The sequence below is a fragment of the Solanum tuberosum genome, unplaced genomic scaffold (genome assembly GCF_000226075.1).
Source record: "Solanum tuberosum cultivar DM 1-3 516 R44 unplaced genomic scaffold, SolTub_3.0 scf00005, whole genome shotgun sequence".
NCBI classification, from domain to species: Eukaryota; Viridiplantae; Streptophyta; class Magnoliopsida; order Solanales; family Solanaceae; genus Solanum; species Solanum tuberosum.
This window is the reverse complement of record NW_006238931.1, coordinates 3,351,299-3,376,453: the sequence shown is the minus strand read 5'-3', so window position 1 is coordinate 3,376,453 and position 25,155 is coordinate 3,351,299. Positions and strand designations below refer to the sequence as shown.

The window sequence follows — 25,155 nt, the reverse complement described above, 5'->3', positions numbered from 1 at the left end:
ACTAGCTATTATCAGTTTGAAAGGCTCATGGATGCTGTTCTAATAGCTAATGAAGCTATAGATTCCAGGTCAAGTTTGAAAAAACCAGGCATCTTATGCAAATTAGATATTGAGAAAGCATATGACCATGTCAACTGGGATTTTCTTATGGGTATGTTAGAGAAGATGGGTTTTGGTCTCAAATGGAGACAATGGATTAAATTCTGCATATCTTCAGTAAGCTTCTCAGTGTTGATAAATGGTTGTCCATCAGGGTTTTTCGGTTCACAAAGGGGCATAAGGCAAGGTGATCCCTTAGCACCTTTCCTTTTCCAATTAGTCACGGAGAGACTCAACAATATGATTATGAATGCAAATAGAGAAGGATGGCTAAGAGGTTTGAAGTAGCTAGAGCCGGAAGGGAAAGCCTAAAGATAGCTCATCTACAATATGCTGATGATACCCTGATATTCTGTGATGCTGAAGAGGACCGCCTCAAAATTTTGAGACTAATTCTAGTCTTGTTTGAAGAAATGTCTGGACTTCATGTTAACTGGAGCAAAAGCTTCTTGTATCCAGTTAATGAAGTGCCAAATATGGAAAATTTGAAGTTAATTCTTGGTGGTGAAGTGGGTGCTCTTCCAACTACTTATTTGGGTATGCCTTTATAGGGGCCAAATCCACGTCTTTGGAAATTTGGAATGGGGTGATTGAGAAGTGTGAGATGAAACTAGCAAGGTGGAAGTCTTAGTACCTCTCACTTGTAGGAAGACTGACTTTGATCAACTCTGTGCTTGATGCACTTCCAACATATATGATGTCTTTATTTCCTATTCCTCCAGGTGTCATTAATAGGTTGGATAGCATCAGGTGAAAGTTTTTGTGGCAAGGAAACAAGGAAAGGAAGGGGTACCACTTAGTCAAATGGAAAAAATGATCAATGATAAGAGAGTTGGGGGTTTAGGGATCAAGAACCTTAAGAATACAAAGCAATGCTTTAGAGAATGAAGTGGCTTTGGAGGTATTCCAACGATGATCAAAATTTATGGGGCTCAGTCATAAAAGCAAAATATGAAGAAAGTGACAATTGGATGACAAAGGAAGTTACCACTCCCTATGGTGTTAGTTTATGGAAATCCATCCGATCACTATGGGATGAATTCAAACAAAACACCAAGATTAAAGTGGTAGATGGTGCTAAAACTAGATTCTAGAAGGAGGATTGGCATGAACCAGGAAATCTGGAGACACTTTTCCCGGACATACATACTCTGGTTCTTCAGCAACAAAATACAATAGCTGAACTATGGACACCTCATGGGTGGAATATTATATTTAGAAGGCACCTCAATGATTGGGAAATTCCAAGAGTTACAGAATTCTTCAGCGTCATTGAACAATTTAGTGGCTTGGAGACAGGGAAAGACAGATTGCAGTGGTTGGGGAACAGTACTGGGACTTTTAAAGTAAGTGCAGCATATAGGAAGTTGAACCACCCAATTATGCAGGCATCCAAATGGCCCTGGAAACACATTTGGAAGGCCAAGATCCCACACAAAGTGGCCTGTTTTGTGTGGTTACTGGCTAAGGAAGTGGTGTTAACACAGGAGAATTTGATGAAGAGGGGGATTACACTGTGTTCAAGATGTTTTTTTGTGGGGAAACTGCAGAAACAGTCGATCACTTGTTCATCCAGTGCAAGGTCACTGGCCAATTGTGGAGTCTATTCCTAAGGCGCAAAAACATCTCATGGGTCATGCCTGGTAGAATTGCAGAGGCCTTATACAGTTGGGAAGAAGCAGGATTACAAGCAAAGAACAGAAGCAACTGGAGAATCATTCCTGCTACTATTTGGTGGACTGTCTGGAAAGAGAGAAATCTTAGAGTTTTTGAGAATAGGGAGAGTAATATGCAGCAAGTAAAATTGAATTGTATTCTAACTTTGTGTTTTTGGTGTAATCAGATCTACTCTAATGACACTGTCTCTATCAATGATGTTTTAGACTCATTATAGGGATAGGACAGTGCCTTTAGAGTTCCATTATGTAAATATGGTTTCAGTACAACCCATGTACTGATTTAAAGAAATAGAAACAATTACCAATCTCAAAAAAAAAGTAGATACCTTTTCACATTAAAGGGTTGTGACTTTTCCGATGAGTTGTGACTTTTCTTAATGGTTGTGCCTTTTTTGATGGGTTGTGACATTTCCAATGAGTTGTGACTTTTTCGAAGGATTGTATTTTTTCAAAGGGTTGTGACTTTTCTAAAGAGCCGTGTTTTTTCCGATGAGTTGTTATTTTTTCAAAGGGTTGTGACTTTTTCGAAGGGTTGTGACTTTTTTGACAAGGCACAATTAACACCTATTCATGCTACTATTTGTTAGTTATAAATAGAGGTGTTTCCTCTCACTTTTAAACTACGATTGTTTTAGGTTTTGTACTCTTCTTCTTCTCTAAAAATCTCAAATATTATTAGCAACAATTGATTAAGTTAGAAATTCGTTAGGTATCACATAAGAATGAGTTGGTGAACAAATTGTAGCAATTCATTCATCAATTCACGCTCATATTTTCTTCTTACGATTTTTATCACATACATACTTCAATATTATTTGTATTATTTTAGAACATTAATACCCTTTTTAATTAACCTGCATATTTTATTTATTAAAAAAAAGACTAATTTCCTACGAATAGTCACAACAATCTCAACCTTAATGTTTCTTTGGTCATAAATCACAACCACACTCAATCTTTGTCAAAAAAAGTCACAACCACACTCATTATAAAATTTTTGGGGATCTCTTTTCTGTGACAATTTAAGATCATTTAAAATTTTCATAAATGATTCATCCCAAATAAATTGATATGCTTCACTGAAGTTCTTAGCATTGAAATTTAGGTAATGACTTTCTATTAAAGATGAAAATAAGAGAACTGAGAAATGTGCAATTAGGTATGAACTTTGCTTCACACAGAAAACTTCTATATATAGTGCGCGGGGATTTTCATTTATTTTTCTTGTTTTATTTCTTTAATTAATTTCTTTTGTGTTTTATTTGAGAGAGAATTTAATAATTAGTGCACATAATGAGTAAACAGTGAAAAATACACACATTTTGAATTATTTTTTCTAATAAAATTAATAGATCAAGTTGTGGGAGAGACAATAATAATAAAAAAATACGAAAAGGGCACATGATTTGGGTAAGATATTTCTTCTTTGTTTTTCCATTTTTTATTCTTTTACCCTCAAACGAAGGAGTTTCTTCCTAATTTTGCTAAAACAACGGGCATCAGTGTAGTCCATTAAATTATTAGTTTTGATGTTAAGTCCACTATTTCAAAAATAGATTTTTACTTTTACTTATAATATGATAATATAGCCATGATAATTATTATGTTTTAATAGATATGTAAGTAAAAATGAATGGAGAAAGTAAAGTGTTGGTGGCAAGATATTTTTATCAACTGAAACACAAGAGTGAATATAGCATGACCATATATTTTCGTCTTCCTTCTTCATTGGCTATGAATTATTCCATATATATATTATTTTTTTTTATATTTATATTGAGTATAAAACTTTTTAAGTATGAATTTCCTGTTATTTTGTGTTTATTTTTATCTAAGAAAATATTATGTCACAAGATACATTCCTTGCTAGCTATATAAAATAGATATGAAAATAGTGATTAATCATAAAATGATCTTAAATCAAATTAAATATTCTATAAATAATACTTTAAATTTTATTCATCTATTAATTTTTTATTGAAAAAGTTTAATGTTTTATATCACGATACAACTTCTATAAGATACTAGGTACTTTCATTAGATAAGATCTATATGATATGTATGCGTTAGAAAAAAAAGGAGAAGACTATAATTCCGCAAAGATATGGTAGAAACTTAAAAAAATTGAAATATTTTTCACCATAGGTGATGTTTTTCATATGTTAATATTAAATTATGCTACTGATATATATATATATATATATATATATATATATTTGACATACACTCAAACTTCTATTTAACCATCATTCATTATAACAACATTTCACTGTAGCAACCTAATTTTCTTTAGAACTAATTTTTAATGTCATATTTTTACGTCTCTATAACATTCTACTTATAACAGTGTTAACATTCACTATAGAAGTACACTTTTTTTGTAAAATTACCTCTCTATGGTAACTTTACTCAAATATTAATCGAGTAATAATATTTTGTAAAAGATATATCATGTATAAAGATAAAATATTAAATTTTTTATGGTAATCGTTACAACTGTCATGCACATACTAAATTTCAAGTATGAATATTTAAGAGAAAAATTGTACTTAAATGAGTCCATCATTTATGGTCATAACATCAAGAGGAAAGACTATTGGTAGTTTTTTTTTATATTGATATTTTTTTCTATTTTGTTAGTTAAATTTATTTACAAAATTGAGCGAATTAAAAAACAATACTACAAAAGAAATGTCTCTTTCTCCATATATTTAAATTTTGAATGTATTTTGAAATGTTCCAATTGTTTTTGGTCATTTTGGTCTCAAAAATTAATTAACTCTATGACAATCTATATTAATCATTTAAAAGCACTTGTCCAATGTTCTTTCAATTATAATTATTTACTAAAAAGCTTTAATTTAGTAATATTAGTTCTATTTTACAACATTGTATACTATATGATATATTGCACGTGTCGTGAAACTAGTTATATTAAATGCGTGAAGGTCCTTAGAAATGTGTTTGATTGAACTTTTTCCCCTTCATTAACAGACTCTACAATAAACAAAATTGTCATTTGCTATTTTCCTCAAATGATTAATTAATTATCTTTATAATATTTTTTTTTGACAAAGGTAACAATTATGTTATTAATATTTAAAAGTATGGAGTCCTAAAATATATGGTGAATTTATTTTTGTATGGCAAGAGGTATTAGGAGAATTAATAATTAAGGAGTCCTAAAATATATGGAAGGAGGAAAATATATGGTAAGAGGCATTAGGAGAATTAATAATTAAGGAGTGCTTTCATATATGGTAAGCGGAAAATATATTTTAAATTCCGTATATGGTAAATACCAACATGATTTTGACTTTTGATATCAATGGCGAAATTTTGTTCATAAGGTGAGGATGGTCCAAGACCTATAAAGAGACAACACTCCATTATCTCAACCAATTTGAGATAGTCACCCATCGCACGCCGAGGACCGAATATTTGGATGTGTGGATAACATAACATGAGGTTCCAACTTTGAGTAAGCCAAGAGTACGAATGGGTCTACCTCTGATACCATGATAAAAAAAATGAACCTTGCCCTAACTTAACCTCAAAAGTTAGCTCATGAGATGAGTATGGTCCAAACCATATAAGAAGACAACAACCCATTCCCATAACCAATGTGGGGTAGTCTAACACCTAGGCACGTCCAATGTTGAACATTATAGCGTAGACAATATAGCATGGGGACCCAAGATCATGTAAACCACTAATACAAATGGGTCTGCTCTGATACCATGTTGAGAAGATGAATTTTGAGTCTAACTCGGTCTCTAAAGCTAACTCACGAGGTGAGATTACCCAAAATCATATAAAGAAACAATATCTCCTTCCCTGAACCATGTGATAGTCTTTCAATATTCACTTTTTTCATGGCATTCGCTACTTTTAAGTATAATTCTATGCACGTAACTATGGATATGTGTTTATAAATGATGTATAAGATCTATAAAAGTTATTCTCGTGGGTTAAGAAATTGATCAACAACGTCTTCATCTCTCTTTCATCTCATTATTTCCTCTAAGAACTCGTTGATATTAATACACTTAGGTTTTCTCACTTCTTTACCCCTCTTCTCTCTTAAGTATTAGTTGATACATTTCTTTCTCTCCTTTTATGTTCGTATTTTTGGTATAAGATCTTACTCCAGGATTCACTAATCGCCTTTTAGCTTTTTATAAGTCTAACTCAACCTCAAAATCTAACTCCTGGGATGAGAATTACCCAAAATCATATAAGGAGACTATATCTCATTCCCTAAACCATGTAATAGTCTAACAATCTTCACATTTTTCATGGCATTCACTACGTACAATTCTATGCGTGTAAATATGGCTGTGTTTATAAATGATGTATGAGGATCTATAAAGTTATTCTTGTGTGTTGAGAAATTGATCTTGCTTTTTAAAATTAAAATTGTTGAGAAATTGATCAACAATGTCTTCATCTCTCTTTCATCTCATTATTTCCTCTTAAGAACTCGTTCATATTAATAAACTTAGTTTTTCTAAGTTCTTTACCCCTATTTTCTCTTTAAGTGTTAGCTCATAGCCTTATACATTTCTTTCTCCTTTTTATGTTCGTAATATTTGGTATAAGAATTTTAAAGCTTACTTCAGGGTTCATTAATCGCCTTTTTAGCTTCTTTATTTGCTCTCTTCAATAACAACAACAACATACCCGGTGTAATCATACAAGTGGGTCTGTGGAGGGTAGGATGTATGCAGATCTTACCCCTACCTTTGTGGGGTAGAGATGCTGTTCCGGCAGACCCCTGGCTCAAAAATTATATCTAACATATATACATAATCTATTCAGATTCTAGTAAGCAAAAAGAATTGTGATTTAGAACCCATAAACTAAATTTTTTGTTCCGCCTTTGGGACCACCCTCCACCTCCCCTCACCCAAAAAAAGAACTAAAAGGAGAAAGAAAAAGAAGATATCATAGATAACATAAATCATTAAGAAAGATCTATATTCACTTTCTTTTACTCTTCAAATGTTTCTCTATCTTTTGCTATTGGTAAGTTTCTATACCTCTCCTGATTCACTTTAGTAAATCTTTTTGTGTCCTCATTCTAATACCACGATTCTTGTGCTTAAAGCCCTAGGCCTAACTTGCATGTTACCTTCTTAATGTAACATGCCATTGTCTTCCATGGGCCATATCTGTTAGCTTCCAAGTCTAGTACCACCAAATTGTTGGTTGCATATAACTTTACTACTTTTCCACTCTAGTTCCTCACTTCACATTGAGGATATGCAATGAGCCAATGTTCCAGTACCAATCTGAATTTGACTCATTTGTTTATATATATATATATATATATATATATAGTGTATACAAATATCTACCTCCTTCGGTTGAGATATAGTACTGTTCAATTTTCCCCTCAATTGCATATAGAAATATAGTATGTTGCATTTATCAGATTTGTGCTTCAAAGTAAACTAAATCCTTCATTCTAAAGGGGTTCAAGAACACTCATGATGCTATGTCTGGTTCCTATTTAATTTACTCTGGTCTAATTAGTGTGAGTCCTACATTTAAAAAAAATGAAACTTTTTTCTCTGGTCTAGCTTTGGTTTCTGACCAAGCTTCTTGAAGAATGCAGGTGGTTGGTTGCTGAAGTTCGTGAAAGTTTACCTAAGGTAGCTACTGAAACTCAGTCAAATTGTCCTAGTATCAATTTTTGACTGCTCTCCATTTCTCTTATTCATGATGGGTTCTCAATTCTGTGAGGACTCCATGTTTCTAGGACAGATGTTTTATTAAGTTTCCAACTTTTCTTGTGTTTTTTAGCTCCTTCGGTTTCGATGTCGTCTAAACCTGCATCTTGAGAAAGCATTGAGAACCCTTGTCCCCATGTACTGGAATATTTTTGTTTCTTGAACATTTTGGTGCGTTCAATAATTCCTATATACATATGATTGCTCCTTTTCAAAGTCATATATTTGTGGAAGACTTTTATATTTTGTACAGATTGTACACGGGATTTTCCCTTCTCCTGTACATATGAAGAAAGTATACTCTTAGCTGGTGCTTTGTTTCAGTACTGTTTAAATTTCTCCACATTGAAAAGAAAATTTTCTTTGGTGTAGGTCCCCTTAAAGTAAATTAGAGACATTTGGATAAAGTTTTGGAAACTTTTTTTGTATAAAGAGTTTGTGGAAGCAGCAAATGTGTTTGGATATTGTAGCTTCTTTAAATATGTGTGATTGTTTTGTCCATGAGAGTCTTTTGAAAAAGATACTTGGGGAAGCACTCGAAGAACAACTACTTATTTTGTTTTCATATGTAAAAGATAACACTCTCAAATCACAAATTAATTAAACAAAACTGTTTGTGAAATCTTTTTGCAAAATAAGCTTTTGAAAACTTATTCAATGTACTTCTCTAATATATGTCCTACAAACTTTAATTATCAGTTGAAATGCTTGGAGCTTTAACATTCTGAAAGTAGGCATAATCCTTGAATTTGCCAGATGCATGACAATCTATGCAAAGCATATTAGTAGTTAATAACGATTATTACAATTTTGTAAGCTGAGAATGCAAGTCAATTTTGGCTGCAGAAATGTTTCTTTGAAATATCACTGTGTATCTTTAAGAGATTACAGATTAAACTAATCAAAGTTGTATTTCACTTATTCCCTGAAAGTTGTCAGAGAATATCCATTTTCATGTTTGATGTTATAAATATACGAGACTTCATTCTCATCTTATGAGGTCTTGAACTTTCATAGACCAAGTCGATGCTGTACTTTTCTTTCTATCACCTGCTTGCACAAAAGTTAATCTAGCATGTGTTCATGGATTAGTTGACCATTATTTGCTTGCGACAACATGTAGAACCTGTTGTGATGGTATATGAACATAGTGGACTTCTTTAGTGTGGTTGGTGATTGCAGATGCTATTTCCATGTTTGCTGAATCTACAAAGATTCAGCAAACCATCTTGTTTTCTGCCACTAATTTCTCTTAAGCTTGCTCTTTTAATCCTCTTCTACTTATTGTCTATAATCTGTTTTATACATTATTAAGAAATTTTCAAGATTTGTTTCCACTTTCAAGGCACTGCTGTTCATTATTTTCTGTATTTTTGAGGCATTATTTTCTTTATTGTGCTATTAATGTTTGTACATTTTATTTTCATGAAGAGTTGTCCTTATAGGTTTTGACAAAATCTTGATGAGTTATATGATGTCTATCAGGAACTAGATTTTTTGGTTGAGGCCAAAAACAGTGTAAGATGTATGGATAACTTTCGGAAGCTGTCTCCTCGTATTGCAGACTACGTTTATGCCCCAAGGGTATACTGGAATTTAAGCACTTCAAGGCTGTTAACCATGGAATATATGGAGGCTGCACAAGTAAATGACTTGAAGAGCATCCAAAGATTTGGAATTCAGCCAAGTGATGTTGTAAATTTGGTAAGTAGTTTGCTTCAACATTAAGACATTATGTGATAATGACAAGCTTTCGTGGTATCCTTGGTCAAGATGGTTTATTGCTTTCTTTTCTGGTATATGCAATATGGATATTGGTCATATTTTTTGAATGTTTAGTGTTCCAAGAGTATAGCCCACCTTATCAGCAGGGACGGAGCCAAGTGGGACCAAGGGGGTTCATCGGTGGAAAATTACACCATATATAGAAGATTAATTTTTTTCTATATATATATATATATATATATATATAGTAAATGTTGAATCCCTTTGGCTTCTTCGTATGTTTACTTGTTCAAATTTTGAAGCCCCTTAGAAAAAATCCCGGCTCCACCACTGCTTATCAGTTTCCAATGTTCAAATAGATGAGTTAGCAGAATGAGTGAGTTTCGCTTCAACAGGTACCTGGGTTGACTTTGTCACTCATATAGGCTATCATGCTATTTCACATTTCAGCGTTACTGGGGTATTTCATGATTTGACGCAAGGACCATGCTGGCTAATCATTGCTCAACATTCCATTTGATTTGTGTTGTTTTTGTGTAGATGTACATCTCATGACGTTCTTGTAGAAAATGTGAATCAATAGGTGTTAGCTTCTCCTTTATGGTTTTATACTTTTCAGTTGAAGTAATGATTAAATGATCATCATACCACCTTATGTAGGTTAGTGAGACGTTTGCTGAAATGATGTTCAAACATGGGTTTGTGCATTGTGATCCACATGCTGCAAACCTGCTAGTCCGCCCTTTACCTTCTGGCCGTAGAAGCATTTTTGGTAATCCTTTCATCTCTATCGTAATATTTTATGTTTCTTGCTGGAGTTGGATGGTAATAGCAGCTGAATGTTGTCTATCCAAGGAATTTCAAGTCAAATTTTGATATTGCTGAAAGTTGTCGTTCTTTTTTGCTTTAGTTGAAAGTCTGTAATTTGATTATCCCATGTTGAAATATCTTATATGTATCATGCATTAAATTTACGTTCCAAGTCTAGAGGCAAATTGCTTGCAGTTGTTGGTTTGTATCAGTTACAACTTACACCACACCTCAAAGTTAAATGATTTTCTGTTTTCTGTGTCAGCCTTCATATAGGTTAGGGAGGTAAAGCTATTTTATTTGATTCACGTGAGCCATCTCGAAGGATGGAAATAAGGTGGCATGGATGGGTGTACTGTAGGGGGGGGGGGCTATCTCCACCCACAGGCCACCACTCCCTATTGAATATATTTCACCTATTAAAAACTGCAATTGTTATAGGTCAAGATATAGTTAGAATGTGAAGTTAAATATGGTTCCATTTGGATTTGGTTGTGGGATTTGCTTGGAAAGAATTGATCTTGGATTTGGTTTCCAGAAACAATTGTGTGTGTTTGGTTTTAGTATTAAAACGATTTGGATTTGAAAAACTTTTGTATTTAGGTTTGTGGCTTAAACTTTTGAAAGATTATGACTGAAGATTTTGGTTAAAATTCACGAGAAATATCATGTGAACATCTTTATGTGCTACCAACTAAACAAAAAGCAAAAAAGAATCTATTTGTTGACCATATGAATAGAAGGGGAGGGGAGGGGAAAGGGACTGCCTGGCCATAAAGTGTGGACAACCAGTAGGAAAAATTAGTAGAAGATCACTTGAGAAATGTAGGGAGCTAAATGGAAATAAAATTACTGGAAATAAAAACCATTCCCAAAATCAGCTGTTGAGCGGATATCCAAAACCTGAGCAATCCTAATACCAAAGTGGGTAGGTCAACCCCCTATAGTTAGTTTTGAGTTTGTTCAAAAGCTTTTTGAATTACTTGTATAAAGGCAGAGAAATAGAATAGAAGAAAGTATATTTCTTTGATGAGATTCCTGTGGAGTTTATATACAAATGAAATAAACAAAATTAGCCTAAACTAACTCCTGGAATGTAGGAACAGAAAAGAACTACTAATACAAGCTGAAGCCTAAATAAGTTGAACAACCTAATCCTAATCAAATTGTATCCTTACTACTGGTACACGTGCGCAGTATAACAATGTTACAACACCAGTAAACACTAATGCTAATGCGCTATTACGGCCCCCTCAAGTTAGGTGTGAAGAGACAATGCGCAACTTGGGAAGCATTCGCTGGAAAGCTGGCTTGGACAATGGTTTGGTGAGAGGATCTGCAAGTTGATCAGCAGAGTGTGTGTGCCTCATTTGGACCAATCCATTGCAAACCTGGTTACGGACAAAGTAAAGATCATCCTCAAGGTGCTTCATTTTGGTATGATGTACCGGATTCTCGGCAATGTACGTGACCCCAAGGTTATCACAAAGGATTATGGGAGTTGCATGGAGTGACACATGAAGATCTTTGAGCAAGTGAATGACTCTAGTCGTTTCAGACAAGTCGGAAGCAACCGCACGATATTTAGCCTCAGTGGAGGATCGAGATACAGTAGGTTGTTTATGAGAACTCCAGGAGATGGGCGTTGTGCCCAAATAAACAATGTAACCTGAGATAGACTGGCGATCATTGATGTCACCTGCCCAATCAACATAGCATTGAGAGCAGTCGATTTCTGTGAGGAAATATAAATACCATACTAGTATGTTTCTTTAAGGTATTGCAGGATATGCTTAACTGCCTTCCAGTGAAGCACAAAAGGGGAGGTGTTGAACTGAGTAAGTTTGTTTACTAAGTATGTGATGCCAGGTCGAGTAAATGAAGGTACTGAAGCTTACCAAACACACTTCTGTAATCTTTGCCATCAGTTTTAGGTGCTTCGTCATCAACTAGTAGGGTCTTGGACATGCTCATAGGTGACTGAATACCTTTGCAGTCTTGCATCTGCCTATCTTGTAAAATATCATGTATATACTTGGATTGACTGAGAAACAATCCATCAGCATCCGTGAGTACCTCAACGCTCAAGAAATAGTGTAATAAACCAAGGTACTTCAGAGAATTTTTTTTCGAAAGAGAGGTAACAACATGTTGAATGGGTGTTTCATCACTGCATGTGATTAAGGTCATACACATGGATCATAATATAAATAGTGCCCCCATATTGTGCAGAACAAAGAGAGAATATCACTCTCAAACATCTTGAACTCCATTTGAATCAAAGAACTAGTCAATGCATTGTACCAGACCTTAGGAGCTTGCCGGAGTCCGTAAATTGCCTTTTTGTGATGGCAGACATCTTTGGGATGATGTGTGTTTTCATAGCCAGGAGATTGAGACATATACACGTCTTCTTGAATCTTCCCCCTGAAGAAAAAGCATTGTTTAAATCTATTTGATGTAGCAGCCAGTTCATCTGTACAACAATTGTGAGTATTGTTCGAATTGTGGTTAACCATCACTGAATGTTTTGGGAAAATCAATTTCGGTCCTTTGAGTGAACCCTTTTGCAACTAAACGTGTTTTGTACTTACAAGGGACAATATTTCGGGCATGGTCTGGTGGAACAAAGTCCCAAGTTGAGTTCTTCATTAAAGCATCAAATTCAGCCTTCATAGCGCCTCTCCAATATGGAAATTTTTGTGCTTGCTTGTGGGTTACAGGGATAGAGGGTGCAGGTTGGTTCATTTGGGTAGTGTAGTCAAAAAAATTTCGTCGCTTGAAGATGTTGTTTTATGACCTCGTTGGTACACTATGGTGTTCTATGGGTGAAATGTTAACAATAGGTTTAGATGGGGGTGGTAGTACATATGATGAGTGTGGTCCACGTCAATAGACGTGAGTAATTGGTGGGCGGCGATTCATGGAGATAGGACAAGTAGAGGGGATAAGAGATTGGCTTTGGAAAACAAAATGGGGCTAAAGGTTAGCAACAGGGGATTGCCTATACCTATTAGAAGAAGAGGGTAATGATGTAGTGGGGATATTACCTGGTTCCTTAGTTATGGAGTTATCTGTCTGTAGGTAGTTCTCATGTGCAACACAAATTGAGCATGCATCTTGGTGTGTATCTCGCATTAGTGGAATAGTGGGGGCAAATTGCGTGTTATTACTATCAAGGTATTTTCTCGATGATAGAAAAGGTTAGAAGTATTTGGAGAAGAAATGTTTTCCCACCGTAAAGAAGAAATTTTTTGTTTCAATTGAGAGAACATACTTTCAAATGGAAAAACATCTTCAAAAGTTTTTACATTCCGTGAGAGAATTCATTTTGGAACTAGTAGGGTCAAAACACTGATGGGAATGATGAGTGATGGAGAAACCTAGATAGACACAAGGTTTGGAGTATGGTTCTAATTTATTTTGGCCATATGGCCGAAGCCACGGGTAGCACAAACTACCAAATGTACGAAGAGATTAATAAGTTTGTTTGTCATTTAAAAGAATTTCAAATGGTGACTTGTTATTAAGGGTGCTAGTGAGTACACAGTTGATGAGATATGTGGCATGGTGGCAAGTAAATGACCAAAAAATCTATTGGTAAGGTAGTGATTGAATAACGTTATCAAAGACACTTCATCCAATTCTAAGCATCAACGATCGTTAATCAGTAAATAACCCAACTAAATGAGTTGGGGTCGAATCCCACAGGGAGCGGTACGTGTTTAAGATTCAATAGGAAAGTGTGAACATGGTCAAATCAATCATAAGAATAGACATTATCGAATAAAAACATAATTCAAGTCAAAGGGTGACACGAATGTCAAATAAGGGGGTTTTGGTTTGAAACTATCAACTACAACAACAAACAATACGAAATAACAATATTCAGACGGGTTCTTGGGATGTGATTCGATTATAGGCTAATGTAGACAAATGGGTAATTGCAACTATTAGGAAATAGCTATAAATTAGTGAGTAAGTTAGACTATAGAGGAGGTAAACTTTCTCTCGAACAATTTACCCCGAATCAAGTCGATTTCTCTCGAACATCAACAAGCATGCAAAATAAGAACAACCCACACCTTAGTCCATTCACTCTCTCGAGCTGAACCCATGACAACCCAATACCCACTGACCATCAATCAATAATCTTAGTTTAAAACCTCTCTCTTGAGCAAGCCAAAAACACAAGGGTAGAACTGCATTTGCAACTACAATTCTTAAAATAAACCACAATTAATGATTGCACTCACTTCTAACAACATTTAACTAACAATTAGCATACCCATAAACTAAATCAGCCCATAATCACATAATCACACCCCAAGAATTGGGGTTTTAGCTAGACATTATCAAAAGATAAAAATCGTTACCAAACTGAGTTTCCATCAACTGGGTAAGATTAATTTCGTCTTTACAATGTTCCAAGTTGAAGAATCTCAAAGACCCACTTCCTATTTCTCAAAAGTGAAAAACTTCAATTCTTCAAAGCTAAGGAAAAACTAGAGAAAACTTGTCTCTCAGTTCAAAATTCTAAACACAATTCGATATAATGAAAATTCTATCCTAAACTAAATGTTCAAAAATGTATTTATAGTCGCCAAAAATATGCTGCGAAGAGCCATTCGGCGCAGTAAGTCGGGCTCGCTAATCCACCCTTTGGTCAATTCCATCGCCTTTCTGCCTTGGCCTTCAGCATCTCAAGGTCAGTAACTTTGGGCGATCCAACACTGCATCGCGGAACCACTCGGCGATCCGCCGACCGCTCCTTTCTCTCACCGACTTGGTTTTTTCCTTCAGGGCTTGGCACACTGGAACTTTAGGCGGGTCAAATGGCAATTCGGCGACTCGCCAAGTGGACTTGGTGATCACCAGGCTTTCTTTTCTTCGTTCTTTCAGCTTGCTTTGTTCCTTTTTGCAAATTAGTGTCCTTGCTTTGTTCCTCGATCCATATACCTGGAAATCAAAGGTTTTACATCAGTTATTGGCACAAAATAAGCATTTGAGGACATGCCCCCAAGGCCTAGCTCAAGTGGCAAAAGGTGGAGGATTTGTGGCTTAGGTCGCAGGTTCAAGCCCCACACCATGCAAAGCAAAGCCCGGTATTTAAGTGGAGAAGGGTAGAGGGGCGGGCCCATTATCCACCGAGTTTAGAAGGCTGTGATTGGTCCAAAGGGCGGGTCACAGACGGATTTCTCGGTTATCAAAAAAAAAAAAAAGCATTTGAGGACACTAAATCATTATATATAAAGCCCTAAATGAGTCCAAATCTCGGACTTATCAGGTAGCTTGATCAGGTAGTGTTTTGGCTGTCCCAACGGTGATGATGGCGTCTTTTAGCCATGGCAACCCTTTGAGGCGTGTACGAGGGAGAAACAAGGTGTTGTATGCCATTTGAATGGAGGTGTGGGTCTATGATATTCGCTTCCTCCATCAGTGTAAAGGGTGAGTATTTTTTGTATCAAAATGTTTTTCAAGCACAGGTGGTAAGCTGTGAAACATTTGTTGAACTTCATTTTTGTTTTTCATTGTGTATAACTAGATGTACTTGCTATACTGATCAACATAAATACAATAATAACCTTTTTTATCAATTGAGAGCACTGAAGAGGGGCCCCACAGATCACTGTAAAGTGCTTCTAATGGAGATTTGCTGGACAATTTGTTTGAAGAAAATGGAAATCTGTGAGCTTTATTACAGCAACAAGAATTACAAATAAGTGAATTTGTCTTTCAAAGAAAAAAGACTGAAATTATTTAGAATGCAAAATAAAACTCGAGAATGGGGGTGACCCAATCTTTAATGCCACATATGTAAGGAAGGGCCGGTAACACCAACATTGATGGTTCAGCGAGACAATGACGACCATTCATAGAGTCCTGCTTTATTTGGGCTGCATAGAAGAGGTGTTTCCATAGTCAGATCCTTCACAAGAAAATTAAAAGGAAAAAAATTCTATTGAGGTTAGGTTGTCTTGGCAAAATTTAGAAACTAAAAGATATTTGCGCTTGATTGCAGGAGTACATAAAACAGTAAAGAGTTTGAAGGCATTATTTGACGCATATAAATGAGTAGCACCAGTTTGAGTAATTGGAATCACATTACCATTACCCATCGTCACGTCCTCAATCCCTTTGAAGTTCCAAACATTGTGCAGGGAGTTGGTATGGGAGGTAATGTGACGAGATGCACCCAAGTTGACAATTTAGGGGTCATGTGTCGGTGTGTGGGCAACAAAAATAGCCTTTGCTTTAAAATGGTTGTGGGACCGGGATCGAGACCGGCAGACATTTGTTGTATGCCCAATTACTGACAGCGGACTCGAGAGGGTTGGTGTGGGAAGTTACACCACTGAGAACTATAGTTTGAATCCTGAAGAGGGTCACTTTGATTGGGCTTTCTGTTTGGGGGATGCTAGTTGTTATTGGGTGGGCTTCGATTATTGCGTGTTGCTGATTGGTAATGTGTTACTTGTTGACCGACTGCTGTGATGACTTGTGTGGTCGTCTTTATTTTATTTTTGAGGTCCTCATGTTTGAGAAACACTTCGTGATCAATAAGCTTGTCAAAAAGTTTTGCGTAGCTGTTTGGAGAGTCTCGTGCCCGTATGGCTGCTGAAATCTCATGGAACTCTGGACCGAGGCAGCACCATATTTTCACCACAAGTTTTTCGTTATTGATCGGTGAACCGGTTGTGGCGAGTTCATCAGACTGAGCGAATCTCATGTAGATATTCAACAATAGATTTGTTGTCTCTCCATATTTTCACCACAAGTTCTTCGTTATTGATTGGTGAACCGGCTGTGGCGAGTTCATCAGATAGAGAGTGAATCTCATGCAGATATTCAACAATAGGTTTGTTGTCTCTGCTGACCCCACTGAAATGGTGACGGAGGCTGAAATCTGAATATGCAGGTTTGCGATTTGTTCGCAAAGGAAGTGTGAACTTGATCCCAGTCAGCTTTGGAGTTGTCCGCGTAAGCGACGGTGGATGCGATTGTGGCATCAATAGAGGCCATAAGAGCATTGTGGATTAGTTTATCTTGCTGAAACCAACCCTTGTACTTGGGGTTGGCAGTCTCAATTTCGTTAGTGATGATTGTTTTCGGAGGGGACAACTTGGTTCTATCAAGATGATCATAGAGGTCATGGCTATGCGTAGCATGACATTCTGGCTGTCCAAATAGTGAAGTTGTGGCTGCCACAGTTTAATGAGCAGTTGAGATGCTGGGTTGAATTAAATTAAGTGTTTGACGACAGGTTAGGCATTAACATTAGCAACTAGGGTGGAGGAAGCCATTGATGTGCAGGAAAATAATTAATTGTTAGAGTATTTGTGGCTCTAATACCATATAAAGGTAGAGAAATAGAATAGAAGAAAGTATATTTCTTTGATGAGACTCCTGTGGAGTTTATATATAGATGAAATAAACAAAATTAGCCTAAACTAACTCCTAAAGTGTAGGAACATATAACAACAGCTAATACAACTGACGCCTAAATAAATTGAACAAACCTAATCCTAATCAAATTGTATCCTTACTACTAGTACACATGTGCAGTAAAACAATGTCCATACTAGCAAAACACTTGTGCTAATGCACTATTAACTTGGGGGGTAAGTTAAAAGGAAATAAAAAGATCATTGAAAAGAGGTCTTGATCCTGATGTTTTTTGTTTGTTTTTAGAGCATAATTCTCGTTCCAACTTGAACTTAAATAAATGATGAAATAAATGATGTATGAGCATCCTGAATAGGAACTCTTAACCTTTTTGGTTGTATATTTTAAATTTCTCGTATGTGGCTGTATCCTTTTTATCCCTTTAGTTTAGTAAAACACTTTAATCTTACAGAAAAGATTATGTGTATCTTCATGCATGTGTGTCATCTATTTTCTCGTCCCTTGCCTTGAAAGTGTTCGGCTTTGGAGTCTTTCCAATTTAGGATCCAAAAGTCTCCTTTTTCCTCAGTAATGGGCAACGTGGTTCTTCAGAATCCACTCTCCAGTTGTGTTCTAATTGTTTTTCCACTCTTCAAATCAGTCCTGATATGAAGTCATCTACTAGTTGCCAAAAAATTTGAATGTTTGCTTGAGCAATGAAGATGACATTTTGTAGATTCTCTCTCTCAATATTTATCCACTTGCATAGGAAGGAGAAAACCTCAGTTGATACTTTTGGACCATGGTTTATACAAAGAACTTGATTACAACACCAGAATAAACTATGCTGCACTGTGGAAGGTGATTTTCACATCCTTGCTAAGTTGTACATTCAGTTTTTGCTTTACTTGTTCTATTAACATTACAACCCGGTTTGTACTGCAGGCTTTGGTATACTCTGATGCAGATGGAATAAAGGAAAACTGTGTAAAACTGGGTGCTGGAGACGATCTTTACGCATTGTTTGCTGGGATTCTCACAATGAGGCCTTGGAATAAAGTGATAGATTCTTCAGTTGATCATCTTGTTGTCAAAGGCACAGACAGCGACCATTCAGAACTGCAGGTGACTTATTATATGACAGTGTGGAGCTAAGTTAAGCTTATGAATCTGCTAAGCATCTCGCCCTAGATTCAGGGAGAGTGCTTATTTCTCCTTAGCTTTATTGTCTAGCAATTATTTTCCTTATTCCTTTTGCATTTTCTGGATAGTCTACATGGAGTATTTTCAGAAATTCTGGCAAGTATAATGGGTTTCAGGGAGATCTGTTATGAGCAGGCTGATCATTTAGCTTTAGTTGTATTTTGTGGGATAACATTATAAAGTATCATTTAACTTCTTGCCTGTGCTCCTCCTGTGTTTGGTCTATGTTGAAATAAAATGGAAGAGAAAATGATTTGTGACAGAGAAGTCCTTATTTTACCTTGTAAATAACCAAGTATCCTCTTATATATTTAACTTTTCCTAGTAAGTTTGCTCTCAATGAAGGTTCGAATCACTTCTAATATCATTTGCTTTGGTCAACTATTTATGTTGTTATGCAGATGTATGCTTCTCAATATTTTCCGCAAATCACTGAACTTCTGAGGAGATTGCCCCGGGTTATTCTTCTAATGCTCAAGACAAATGACTGCTTACGAGCAGTTAATGGGTCATTGGTATGAGTTTATTTTTGCTACTATTCATATGGTTATACTAGCATGAAAATCTTACAAACTCTGAGAACCCTCTTTTATTGGATTTGTCAACCAACTTATTCAAATAAGATATTTGATGCTTGTGGACCCTTATTGTTTAGACATTTAGTTAACTGTCCACCGTCCTGAGCCAGCAAATAGAGGAAAAACTTCCTGCCGTTATCCAAAAGGTTTATTTTTTTTCTTTGTTTCTTATTTTTGATATGGTCAAGTCCATTCCCCAAAATCCTGAGCCCAATATGTCATGTTTTCACTTTGTTCCTTGGTGAGAACTCTAGAGGTGGAAGATCCTGACCTCTAAGCAATTCCCTCCCTCGTCTTCCCAAAAGATTTTATTTTAGTCATAATGGTTGTGCTACATTGAAGTATGCAAAATAGCTGGTTTTTGAGTTACTAATAGATGAAAGTATTTGCGAATTCTTGAAAGGATTTGTTCCATTCCTATTCTTGTTGGTGGTCCTGTATGTCACATGAAGCATCTTGTGAATTATTTCTAACGTGACTTCAGCAATGATCAACTGATATTTCTTTCATTCTTTATCAACAGATTCAAGGGCCTTCTCTTGAGTCATTCTTAATCATTGGAAGGGTTTCATCTGAAGCCGTTCTTGAGTCTATGTTGTTGCAAAAGAGATCATTATTTTCTTGGATCAATTTTTGGATACAGAAGATTTTGTTGGAAGGCCGGCTTTGCGTAATGCATATAGCAGTGTGGCTTTTGCAACTTCAGAAAGCATTGACATTGTGAAAGCAAGTATACTTCCAATTTTATTGGATGTCCACTGACATAGTGAAAGTAACTAACAATCAGGATATGTTTATTATGGAATTTTGTTAAAACTTTCTATAGAAGGTGGATTCATTGATTTTTTGCAATTCATCATTTCAGCCTGATCTCTCATTGTAGTAGAGCCAGAGCCTGGAAGATAGCAATTTTTTTGTAATAAGCTGCATTTACAATTTTTTAAGCAGAATGAACCTCTTAGAGTAGGCAAGGGAAACAAAAATGATTATTTGGTTGTAAAATCATCATAGGATGACAGCATATTTATTGGGATATTATGGTATGCTGGCCATAAAATGTGCAATTTCTTTTATGGCAGGCTTTTTATCTCTCAGGATGATTAACTTTTGGAGAATCACGTCTCGATTACAAGCTTCCAATTCTTGTGCCAAATTTAAGTATATTAGGGGTTGACATTTGCTTGAACGATTGCTGATAGGCAAAGTCGTACCAGGTTGATTTTCCTTGAGTCACATTATTAACTTGTGCATTAGATGCTTTGCTTTACTTTTTATCTATCCATCTATAAATTGAGGGAAATGTGTCATAGTGAGTTAGCATTCCATGTGCAACAAAATGTGGTGAGAAGATGATCTCCAACTTATAATTATAATTTGAATAGAACAAAGATTACTACAAAATTGTGTGGTTTTTATAGTTCTTTAACTCATTTCCAGTGAAAAGGTCATATAACTAAAATGACACTAGTAATGGATTATTAGATTAAATAAATAATGAAGACATGCACTTTTGATGAAAGATGAAATTCGTCTTCATAGATGTGTATATTTTTGAAGCTAAATGGTTGATGTTTTTAACTTTTGGCAGCATCTTGGGGCAATCAAAGTCTAAAGTAAGGTTTTTTATATTGCGTGAGGTTCTGCAAAGGTTTAATTTGAGGCTTATTGTATAAAAACTTTAGCTTCCATTCCTTTCCATCTCAGAGGCATGCACAGAACAACTTAGCTCAACTTTTATTATTTTGAGGCAAAATGGTATGTAGATGAGTCTTTGTACTTATGCTTATTATTCCAAGGTAAAATGGTGTGTAGATGTCCATCCTTGTATTTGTATGATTTTGCATTTTGAATCCTTCTACTTAACCTTTTTGTCAACTGAATACTTAAATCCAGCGGAACACAATATTTTAACTACTTTTTTAACTACTTAGTTATATGTGTGACACAAACGCTGACACATAATTTAAAAGGAATTATAAAATGAAACATAGGAAAAAGACATGTACGAAAAGAACCAAAACTTTGCATCTTCTCATTCATCTCTCATTGTTCATCTAGACACTTGTACTTTCGCTTTTCCCTTTTCCCCTTCTTTCCCACGCTATTGTTCAGGAGTTCTTGTTCGTTTTGTTTGATTTTTAAGTTAATTTTGGTAAAATTTTCCTGAGAAAGAGACACATATACACTCCCTCTATTTCATTTCACTTAGCTCTTATAAAAAATACTCATTTTTTTTTTCTAGATTACCTTTTCAAGTAAAGAAGAACTTAGAAATTTAGATGTTTTAGTTTACTTCTTCATTTTAGCAAATCAGGAAAGTTTTATTATATTTTTTTTCATATTATCCACCCTTAATATTAAATAACTACATAAAGTAGCAATGGTTAAACCTTTATATAGTGACAACAACCGTTATCTTAAAACTCCATGGCTTCTATATATGTATACTAACATTTGATGTTTTGATGTCATTTAGTTGTTATAAACAAAAGTATGCAAAATTATCTTTTTGTACTTTTTATGTTATAAATGAAAACAAAATACTTGTTGAATTTAGAATCTTGTTGATTTTTATATTTCATTTATAAATAATTGAAAAGAGTAAAACATTACTAATAAATCCATAACTAGTTTAAGGAATATATGAATTTAAATTTCATTGAAAATTTTAAAATTTTAAGTTTGGCGAAGAATTCTGTAATGGTAGGTTGTTTCGTAAATTCCGTTTGATGGGCACCATTTAAATATATATATTTTTTTCTTTTCGTATTTGAAATTTACTATGTGCATAACCTTAATGATGATTATCATAAATATTTAATACTAGTGGATTTGTTCACGCTTCGCGCGATGAGAAATTTTTTCAATTAAATATTTAAAATAAATCACTTGTTATATGTGAATATCAAAAATATTTTAAGGATCCTTTCGAGTTTTCAAATTCAAATGGATTAAATTTCAAGTTTTAATTATCACTAAATCGCATTTTAAGCAATGTAATAATAATAGTTGAAATAATTCAATGTAGTGTGAAAAAATGTAAAATACAATATTAATATATATTATAGGAAGTGTTTGACTTTTTAAACAGAATGAAAAGAGTTAATTTCACAAATGATTATCCAGCTGAAGGTTTATTGTAACAAAGTGGTAGAGCTAAATTTTATATTAAAAAATAGTTTTTTCAACATTTTTCATACATAATAATCGTCGGAAATTCATCCATTCAATGTAGAAAATTGAAAAAAGCTGCAACACAAGATAAACTTGTCAAATAAGCATAATCATATCATCAACAAAACAAACAAATTCATCATATCAATGCACAATAAACGAAAAATATTGTATAAAAAAGAGGAATTTTAAATTTATATTGCAATACACCTAAATATGAATTTTTTTTTATATGTTGATCTTTATTTTAAAGTTATAATTGAAGATTTGATATCACAATTTAGAAAAATATAAAAGTGGCTAGTAAAAGAATGATGTAGTATCTCACTTTAGTCAGGATTATCATTTATCTTCTTTCTTTTTTTTTTTTGGTCATTTTTTGAATTTTTCTTCTTTATTTTGATTTATAAAATCCACAAAAAGAATTATTCAAAATATATTTAGTTTTAAAAATAAAAAATCTTATTTATCTCTCATCTTTATTACCATAATTGATTATTCTTATTCAAAAAAATTCTCTTTTTCCTTAATTACTTTCTTTATTTTTATTTATAAATTTTGAAAACAAAATAGATCTCAAATATTTTATTTTTCTTTCTCCGCACTATTACTACAATCTATTATTTTTAAATCTTTACTCATTGTTAATTACTATAATTTATTACTTTTTTGAATTTCTTTTTCTACCTTCTATTTTTAAAGTTCTTTTTTTTAAAAAGTCATTTTATCTCTCCTCTTCTTTTTTTTAAAAATAAGTTATAACTTATAACATATAAAATGATCCAAAATAGTCATAGGACTGGAGGGCTTTCTCCCATTGTCCAAGATTCCCCACTGCTGACCCCGTGGGAGTCGGGCCGTGTCTCGGCGAAGTCAACCTAGAATATTCAGTCAGGTGTTTTCAATATGAGTACACCCGAAAATCAGCCAGCATCCTCTCGGGGCTCCCCATGGCTTAGTAAAAGGGAGGGGATATTTTTTCTTCATCCGGGAGTTTATTCATTATGAACTTCACCGCTTTTATTTTAAAGGGAAAGAGGAAGCCCCAATGGCTCCGGTAACCTCCTGAACCTTATCCATTACGGCAACCCTTCTTCAACAAGGGGAAGATAGGAGGGGACATGAACTATTCGACCTCTTTCAGGAAAGGGCCTTACACACGGGGACACTGGCTGATCCCGCCGACAGGAGCAAAGGAAGGTCAAAACAGTCATAGGACTGGAGGAGACAATTATGTTTTTTCTCCTTTTCGACTTTTCAAATATTTTTTTCTTATTTATATTTTATGTTAAAAAATCAAAGAAAAAGTTTAATTTAATATTTTTTTTAACATAGTTATAGTATTCACCTTTATATTATGATTATGATAAATATGTTCATCTTATTTATCTCTCTCCCCGTCATTCCTACAATTTATTGTTTTTCATCTCTCTTCATCATTATTATTCCCTCCGTCCCTAGTTACTTGTCAAATATTTTCTAATTTGATGTCTTTTTTTACTTATCTATTTTTTACAAATTAAAAAAGAATAATTATTTTTTTCTATTATACTCTCAATTTATTAACATTGAGTTAATATCTTTAAAAAATATACTCCTTCTGTCTCATATTAATTGATCATTATATTAAAAATAGTTGTTCCATATTAGTTGTCCATCTTACTAAATTAAGAATGCATTCATTAAATTTTTTATATATTTCCCTTGCAATTAATTCTTTTTGAAAGTGTTTACATTTGTTTGTAAGATTCCCAAGAAGTTTTTTAAGGAGTAAATTAGTAAGATTATCTTCTTATTTATGATTTCTTAAGGACAGTGTAAAATAAAAAGTAATCAAATAATATGGGATGGAGGGAGTAGTGAGTAAATATATATTTGGGATCATATCAATTAATAGGGGTAACATGGTAAACTCACTATATCAATCAATATTTTCTTAAGAGGTGTGTTAGGTCAAAATTTGATAAATAAAAGGGACGAAGGAGTCTAATTTATTATTTATTCTTAAATTTTTTTTTTGCCTTCTATTTTTATAGTTTTTTTAAATAATAATAAATTATTTATCTCTCCTCCTTATTATCATAATTTATTATTACTATTCACAAAAAAATTCTTTGTTACAATTTAATTTTTTCTTTTGATCTACAAAATCAGTAAAAACAATTTTTAAAAAAATACTTTATTTGTCTCTCTCTGTCACACCCCGAGCCTACACCCCGGGCGCGACGGGCACTCGAGAACCATTGATGGCCCAAGCGAACCCTTAGCCTGATTCAACTCTTAGCGGAAGACTTACTCAACATTTAAAAGAACTCAAAAGATAAACTCATATAATAAACTCAGAATGTTTAAAAGAAACATTCAACTGGCCAAAGAGGCAACTCAAGTCTCAACTGAAACAACTGAAAATGGAAAGACTCATGAACTACTGAACTACTGTCTATCTATCTATGAAGCCTCTAATACTATAAGGGATGTCGGGACAAGGACCTCGATCATCCTAACAAACTGAAATATCAAATCTGGAACTCAACTGGATCAACGAAGCGCTGGATTCTGATCCTAGTCACTTGTATCTGCATCATAAAAGATGCATGCCAAATGGCGTCAGTACATGGAATGTATGAACATGTGAGTGGAAATCTAAACAAGACATAAGCTTGAACTGGAACTGAAGAAACAACTTATCTCGTCTCAAATTAACTTACTCAACTCATTTCAATATAAAGCAGTAGTAAAGATGCATTATAAAGAAAAGCTTTTAAA

At 34.4% G+C, this 25,155-nt stretch overlaps 1 protein-coding gene across 3 annotated transcripts in view; it reads left to right on the top strand.

Moving 5' to 3' along the window:
* Positions 1 to 21,145, top strand: part of LOC102588073 (putative ABC1 protein At2g40090) — a 49,358-nt gene extending 28,213 nt beyond the window's left edge. The window contains exons 7-15 of one of the 3 annotated variants that reach the window (XR_001473385.1): positions 7,399 to 7,435; positions 8,999 to 9,217; positions 9,899 to 10,010; positions 18,204 to 18,295; positions 18,380 to 18,559; positions 19,039 to 19,152; positions 19,739 to 19,987; positions 20,295 to 20,429; positions 20,804 to 21,145. Coding sequence is in view for 2 of the 3 variants with exons in the window: in XM_015308476.1 (XP_015163962.1) it covers positions 7,399 to 7,435; positions 8,999 to 9,217; positions 9,899 to 10,010; positions 18,204 to 18,295; positions 18,380 to 18,559; positions 19,039 to 19,152; positions 19,739 to 19,939 (955 nt within the window). In the remaining variant the exon portion in view is untranslated. The other 2 variants (XM_015308476.1, XM_015308470.1) reach the window with 2 other exon arrangements.
* Positions 21,146 to 25,155: the final 4,010 nt, after the last annotated feature.